General features: G+C 41.4%; 1 protein-coding gene across 1 annotated transcript; it reads left to right on the forward strand.

Annotated features, from left to right (window-relative positions):
* Positions 1-333: 333 nt before the first annotated feature.
* On the forward strand, positions 334-7,636 carry LOC104507159 (trimethylguanosine synthase-like; the record flags this gene model as incomplete). The annotated part of the gene is made up of 5 exons (XM_010148351.1): positions 334-398; positions 2,194-2,366; positions 4,263-5,130; positions 6,545-6,662; positions 7,546-7,636. Coding segments are annotated over 5 exons (1,315 nt in total), but the record flags the coding sequence as incomplete, so codon positions are not given.
* Positions 7,637-8,256: the final 620 nt, after the last annotated feature.

Here is an 8,256-nt window from a genome sequence, read left to right on the forward strand (position 1 = left end):
GACCTTGCACTTGGCCTTGTTAAAGCTCATGTAAGCTTTTCACATCAGGCTTTGAAGTGCTGCCTTTTTCATATTTTGCTTTGTGTTTTTAGAATCACAGAGCAGCCCAGGTAAGAAGGGACCTCAAAAGAGCATCTGGGCCAGCCTCCTGTGGGAGAGCGAGCCTAGATGAGGTTGTCTAGCACCCCATCTAGTTGCATCCTGAAACCCCCAGTGATGGGGACTCTACCTTGTTTCTGGAAAGGTTGTTCCACTGAATGGTCATTTTTACTGTAAAAAAAAAAAAGTTTTAATGATGACCACCTTTGTCAATGTCTCTCTTCCTTTTTACAGAGATCGAAAATTATATAAACTGGGATTAAAAGGATTTTATGTCAAAGATGACAATGACAGTACAGGTAAGGTAATAACATTTCCTGTGCGATATGATTTCCAGTTAAAGTGAGTTACATGTGGTTATTTAAGGTACAGTAGGACTGTATAACTGCTAACACATAGTGTTCTTATTTCTGGCTTGGTTTTGCATACTTTTCTTTTGGGGTTGATGTGAATAATAATTTAGCACTTTCAAGTTACTGTCATCTTGATGTGGAAGTTTGTGTCAAACTAGGTGCCATGCTTATTCCTATTTGCACAGATTTACCAGCTCACTTAATCTCCACCTGATGCAGAGGGCAGATTCGTTCACAAGTGCCTGACCTGCTCTCAAATCAATATTTCACCTTCTCTAGCTCAAAATTGATTATATAACAGAGGGTCTGCAAATCCTAGATGTTTGCCTCGCTTTAAAACTGTTGTGCTGCCTCTACCCCAGACTAGAACATTAGTTGTTGCTGATTAATCTGCAGAGGAAAAGCAGTAGCCATGATGAGGAAAATTATAGTTTCCGTGTAGATGAGGAATCATGAGGAGGACCAGTGGAGTAAATCTCTCCCTACTTGCATGTATTTTAGGAATAATCATGGTGCATGATTATTAATCTGGCAAATTCAACACTAGTCCCTTGCTCCATCCTCCTGAATTCCCCACACATGCCTATCTGAACATAACTGCTTTGGTATCTGCTTTTTCCATTGCTGTCTTGCTAGATCCAGTGACATACAATAGCTTGATTTGACAGGAAGGAGTCTGAACAGAAACGAATGTTCATAGAAGCTGAGAATAAATAGCACAGGTTAGGGAAAGGCACTGTGAATGGAGCGAAGAAGGGAAATGTAAACCATATTTCTGTGCATATATGACTGAACTGTGGGGAGAGTAATCAGATGAAAACAGAAGTCTTATGCTTATGATAATTTGGCAGTAAATATATCCTAAACAAACAAAAAAAATTAAATTTTTCAGTTTTATCAACTATGTCAAGAGCTCTTGTATTTCACAAGTTTCATCAATATACAGTTCCTACTTTCTCCATGGTATTTGTCGTTTCATATACACACGATGTTGCTTAAAAATGTGATAGATGTGCCAGCAGTGTTTCAGTAGTTGGTCAGTTATTGCTGAGGTCATTATGTTCTGTAGCTCACACGTTACATTTTTGTAAAATCATGTTAGTGTGGTTTTGAAAGATTTGTAACAAACCCAGCAGTTTCTTCTATTTTAAGCTTGCTGTGATATATGCCAAAAGAACTCATGCAAAGAATTTTCTCTTCCTAATACTCATTTTTCTGTTGGTTACTGGGCATCATTATCGTTTGCTCTGCAAGTTATTGAGGTGAATGTTTGTGGTGAGTTAACCCCAAGCACCCACAGCCTCTGCCCCAGTTTTTATTGCTGAGCATTACATATGGTATGGACTGTCCCTTCAGCTAGTCTGGGTCAGCACTCCCAGCTGTGTCCCCTCCTAATCTCTTGCCCACCCCAGCCTACTCGCTGGGGTGCAAGCACTGCTGGCAGTAGCCAAAACAGCGGTGTGATATCCACACTGTTTTAGCCACAGATCCAAAACACAGCATTGTAGTGGTGGCTAAGAGGAAAGTTAACTCCATCCCAGACAGACCCAGTGCAGTGTTTTGGCTGTAGAAGTTAGGTTTTGTTTCCTACTGATAATTACACAGAAAATAAGATGCTTATGATGAAAATTATAGATGGGAAAGGAAACTTAAGGGACAGTTCTGCTAATTTTTATATGCCTTGCTCTTGCGTTGTGGTGTCAGAAACAGATCGTATTCCCTTGATATAATTTCTTAACAGGGGAGGAACAAGCATCTGAGGAGGAGAACCATTGTCCCAGTGGGACGTTAAAGGTGGACACTAGTCATGCTCTTGACTTGGAAGAGGTTGAACTAGACTCCGAGGCTGAGCTTATGAAGAGTATGGGGTTGCCTCTTCAGTTCGGTGGGCAGCCAGCCCACAGGCACTTCGTGGTAAATCTTTATTTGCTTTATTTGTCCTGTTTACTTTGTATTTCCAAACACAGGGGCATGTCTGCCCCTCAGTTACTTGTGGACTGCAGTTCATGGAGACGTATCCAAGCTGGCTTTAAGCTGCCTGCCTCAGCTTCTTGTAGTAACATGCAGCACCCTGGTCTGTAGAGTTTGTAAAATCCACCCGCCACTTGGACTGAACAGGGTCAGGCTGTGCTTTATGCTTCCATATCTGTATTTCTCTTGCTACTAGAGAAGAGCTAGTTTAAAACAGCCATGGTAGCCCTGATGCTCTGCTTCAGAACAACTAGTGTACACAGAACTGAGCACCTGTGTTCACGCTGTCTGCTTTAACCATTTAGATGCTAATAGAAAAAGCTGGTTCCTTAGATTCGCCCTTGCATGTGATAAATCCAGGCTGTTCCAAAGGGTAGGAGTGAGGCTTGGGTGAAGTCTAGTCCACATTATCTACTTTGTGGAATACAGACCTCACCAGTGGTGAGAGGGGACTTTTAGACAGAGCACTCTGTGGTTCTGACCTGATTAATTTGTAAATAAAAAGGAGAAACTTGTACATGATTTTAATTGATGGCAGGTAAATAGACTTTACAGGCAACCCACTTCAAGGCTGAGGTATACACGTGATTTGTGTTGCTCTGTAGTAATACTGCAAATATCTGGAATGAGAAAACTATGTATGTTTTTACTAGATTACTGCTAAGCGTTGTGCTTTGCGCTGCAGACATTAATGTGATGTTATGAGGGATGTAGATGAAAGATTAATCCCAGCTCTCTGAACCTAACCTCTTTATAGTCCACCTTACGCATTTGTCAATGCAACAAAACTAGGGATGGCAGCTGACGGGACATTTGGAGTAGTATCTGTACATTTACAGTCTTTTGCTAATGTGTGTTATAGGCCCTCATCACTGCTGCCTTTTTCCTGCCAAAGTTAATTTGGCAGTTTATGCAAAAGTCTGGCAGTTTTAGCTGATAGAACAACTTGTTTTTCTTGTATCTGTCTCTAAGCACAGGAACCCCCACTGAAACAAGTGGAGTTCTATTTGGTGCAACCAACAAGTTGCCTTAGTGTTTCCTTTCGGGTTCTGTCTTCTGTTCTGCTACACAACTGCAGTGATTTGAGTTTGTTATACCAAGTGAAATGGTTGTATTGCACAAACAAAAGGCCCAAATGTTTGGAGAGGAGGCTGTTTCCTTGTGTTTCTGTTGGCCAACTTGGAGATCAGTATGGGATGGGAGGAGCATTTCACCCCTCTTTTGGGTCAATGTCTTCAGTCATATGGAGATTCAGCTGCAGGATTATAGAGGTTATGAGCATAAAGCGATGCTTTTTTTGTTTAAAGCACCCAAAGATAGCAAGGATTTAACAAATCTTTTAGGTCGCTGAGCATTGTGTTCACTACACTAATAAGACACCAGAATTGTTTTTGCAGATACCAGGTGACAGTAAGGGTCAGCCTCGACGGTCCCCTAAAACAGGTCCTTGATGTTACTGAGATACTGTTCTACTGTTGAGCTCAACCCAGTAACCCCTCAATTCCTGACTGATGTCGCTTTAGGATTTTATAGTGTTTCATGTTGATGTCTTTCCTTCTGAATCCTTGAGCTACTAATGACTTTCAGCAGCTGCACTTCTGTCTGTAATGCTGCCTTTTTGTGTGCGCATCTTTCTCTACCCTTTCTCACAGCACAATTTCCTCAGAGACGTCAGACAAAGTTATGCAGCAGGGCCCTGTCAACCCATAAACGCTATAACCTGTTTTGGGGAGAAACATAAGGGTGGGGTTACTGCGAGGGGGAGGGTTACAACAGAAGCAGGAAAAAAACTGCATATATGATGTGGACTTTTGAATATATTTTTCCATTCTATTTTAGGGAAAAGAAAATTACAGAAGGAGAAGTAACATGAAGATTGTGAAAAAGAAAAAGAAGGAGTTAAAGCAAAAACACAAGGATAAAATAGGGCAGGAATGTCAGGATGGAGTTTGTGGTGGTTGTAGCCAGTCCGTTTCTGATGAGCCAGCCGTAGCTACAGAGCAAAGTGAGAAGATTAGCAAAACTCAGGTTATAGGTGAAGGGAACTGTGAAAGCTCAGAAAGTCTTGCTAATGCGGCTTTACCCAGTGAACTTAAAGAAAAATGGGAGAAGTACTGGAGCGAGTACGGAGAAGGCCTTCTTTGGCAAAGTTGGTTGGAGAAGCATCAAGAGGTCTCATCATCTGAGGCCACAACAGCCTCCGAGCCCTGGAATAGTGCAGACACCAAGGAAGAGTGGGAGCAGCATTATAGTGAACTGTACTGGTATTACTGGGAACAGTTTCAGTACTGGACAAATCAGGGATGGACTACTGAGAGCTCACATGGTGACAACGCAGGAGCTGGTGCGGTTACCCAGGAGACTGGTCTTTCAGAAAGAATGGACTTGGCTAGCCCAGGTGAAGTGCTGAGCTTAGAGCTGTCTCCCACTAACCCCAAAAGTGAGGAAACACTCCTTTCATGTGTGGAGCCCCACAGTGAAATAATCTCTGGGATTTGTAATTTAAATCTGAATTTGGAGGAAGTGGAGCAGAGCAGTGCTGCTCTAACAGTCACCCACCAAGAGCCTCAAGAGCATGATTCATCTGACAGTGAAAGCCAGTGTCCTTGTATTTCAAGCCAGAAGGAGCCCTGTGATGGAGGAACCAGGAAAAGGAATGCATCTTGTGAAAATGGAAGTATTAATCAGTCAGGTAATACAAAATCAGGTAAAATTGATTCTACCAGCATTTCTTTAGATGATTATATATAAAAAGCAAGGCCATGCCTGTATTACGTGGTTTTAAAAAAGTCAACAGAGTATTTTGTAGAATGATTGCGTACTTGATTCCTTTTTCTTCCCTCTGCTTCTCTGGATGATGTCTCTTCACAAAAAACAGTATATTGAATGTATTCTTTAGCCAGAAGTGATTTTAACAGAACATGTACTTCATAAACCTTCAAATGTACTCAGAAAGTGGTGAGAGGGCACTGTTAGTGCATGTTTATTTATTTGTCTTGGCATTGCAGCTGGGTCATCCAGCTGATTTGTCTTTTCTCACTGGTAGTCTAAAACTAGTAATAGGTGGATGTTCTCATGAATCTGACAAATTCTAAGAACAGCTTTTTGGAAAAAAAATAGTTCTGCAGTTGTGGGGTTGGGTGTTTTTTTTGCCTTCTGTCTTAAAAAAATGCCATACTTGAAAATAAACCTTTGTTTTGTTGTGCTGTGCTACTGTGGACCAGATGTCTTCCAGAGGTCGTTTCCAGCATTATCAATTAGGCAGTGAGCTGCAGTCATCATTACAACCCCAAATTCATAGGTTCACAGCTGGTGGTAACAAGGGGAAGTGCCAGGTAGCGTAGCAGGATGGGGAAAGCCGGTGGCAGTGCCTTGTGCTACTGGCAGAGCTTCGGTGAGGGAGGTGCGAGGCTGGGCTGGAGGCTTCTTTGCCAGCCAGTTCATCATGCAGAGAAAGGAGAATGCCATCACGTTTGCCTGCCGGTTCTTCCTGCCAGTGTTCGCTGTAAGCAGCAGCGTAACGTCTGTCCTGACCGTTGCATGCGTTCTCCTGCGTTCTACTGCTGAAGAGGAAGGATGAAGCATGTGAGTTAAGTGTCAGCAGCTCAGGACTTTAGTTTGGTGGGAAACCTGAGTCCACTGCTAGTGAGTTTCTAAGGAAGGAAGAGGCAGGTGTGGTCCCATCTTGATCCTATGGTAGAGTTGGGAATGGGAGAGGTGAAAGGAAAATCTCCTTACCAGCAAGAAATGAGAGGAGGTGCTGGACTCGTCTCATTAAACGTATGTGAATATCTTCACATAGCTGATGAAATGGAAACAAAATTTAAGAACAAGAAAGAAACTGTTTTGAATTTGTACCTTGCAGGCATTTATTTTTCCTGGACAGCTGAGGTAATTTGAAGTTGGTCCTGCTTATTAGCTCTACAGTGTAACTAGTACTGGAAGCTTGTGTTGGTATGTTGTACCTCAAAGATCGGTAAAGGGGTGTGTGTGTTTGGCACTTGTACCTTACTTGTCAGATTTAGGTATGTGAGACAACCTGCCTGTAGCTGCAGACGTTGGGGATTAGAAGATAAGGAAAGTATGCAGAAGGAAAACATGATCTCATCTACCTTTCTTAGGTTCACAGGGGTCATGTAGCTCGAACGCATGTGACAAAGAACATTCACTGCTTCGTGACAGAGATGAAGATGAGGATGAAGAGCCTCCTGAATACAGACATGCCAAAGTCAAGAGAAGGCAAGTCATGAAATTTAGATGAGCTTTTTTCTCACGTGAGGGAAGGTCCAGAAGCCTTCTGATTTATAGTAACTATTTACTTGATTGAGACTGTGAGTTAAAACTTATAGTTTATCCTCCTTTGCTTTATGAAAACAGTGCATGGCCTCAATGACTGTGCAAGGTGACAGTGCTATTCTCGTGCCACTGAAGTATACAGGGTTGTTAAAATGGAGAGGACAACTTGCTTATCTAGATCTAGTTAGGGTAGACAATACAAGAACAATAGTAAATAATTTGTATTGTTTGAGTTGTATCCTGCAAGTAGAGTGTTCGGTGCTGCGACAGTCATAAAATAGGTAGTCTGCCCTGTCACAGTTTTCTTTCCTCATTAACAAATTTATAGCCTCAAAGATGATGGGATGGCTCTTCCCCTGTCATCAATTTACAAATTCAAAGATGAGGGGATGGATGGATTCATTATCTGCTAATGATGTAGCCTTGGTTTTGTGCTAATATTTTGCTGTTGCCATAAGATTAATAATAGATAATGCTATGGATAACATAATAGATGAAGAAGTTCATTTGGAAATAGGGTGAACAGACACTTTATCTTCATCAGTTCCATGTAGGGCTTGACACTAAACATTTCAAGAAGAAATTCAGAATAGTTGGAATATTATAACCCCAATCGAAGGACATAAATTACTAGATTGGGTGAAAAATGGTATGTTTTCATGGGTGTGACTGGTGTTCTGTGCCTTGCTTTTGGTTTCAGCAGTGTGTGGAAGAACTTACTGAAGTGCACGTTCAAATATTTTAAATACATTAGAATATTAGTGGTAAATCTGTAAAATAAATCATTTTTACAGTAAGTAACTTTCTCGTCTGTATTTCTTCCTAGCCACGAACTGGATGTGGATGAGAACCCAGTGGAAAATCCTGAGGAAACCTGCTCTGTTTTGGGTCTCAAGTGTGGCACAGGACAAAAGTAATTGCTTATGAGGAACTTGGGGTTTTTTCATAGCAAGTCAGCTCTCTTGTTATTATGCAAATAGACCGTTTATCTCCATTCCCATTTTGTTAAACTTTTGAAGGTGATTCCCGAAGTTAGTCTCTGCTCTTAATAAAACTGTCATCCTTTGGCTAGGGAGAGACATGCAAAGTTACAGAGACTAATTAAGGAACAAGAAAAGTGCTTTGAGACAGAAGTTTAACTCATAAGGCAGTTGCAGTTGTGTAACTGTTAAATGGCTGGTCAGCTGCTTAAATTAGGGCAGCTTAAAGACTGTCAGTGAATGGTCCTCTCAGTTTGGAGTCCTGTGAGCTTAGGTGAAAACTTATAGCTGTTTCATGTTGGAAATGAGGTTGCTTTATTCTAGTACAATGTTGCTGTATTAACAAAGTGTTGTCAGGGCATTAACCAGTGACATTTCATTATTGGTCATATAACTTGGAGACAGTAGTGGTCAGTGCTGTAGGAGTAACATCATAGGGCACAGGTGGATTGTAGCTTAGGTCTAGGTCTTCTGCAAGATGCAAGTGTTATAGTACATATATATATGTGTATGTTTCAAAGAGGATTGTGTGTTGTAGTTAGAATCATAGAATGGTT

The sequence above is a fragment of the Eurypyga helias genome, unplaced genomic scaffold, assembly GCF_000690775.1.
Source record: "Eurypyga helias isolate BGI_N326 unplaced genomic scaffold, ASM69077v1 scaffold45773, whole genome shotgun sequence".
Taxonomy (NCBI): domain Eukaryota; kingdom Metazoa; phylum Chordata; class Aves; order Eurypygiformes; family Eurypygidae; genus Eurypyga; species Eurypyga helias.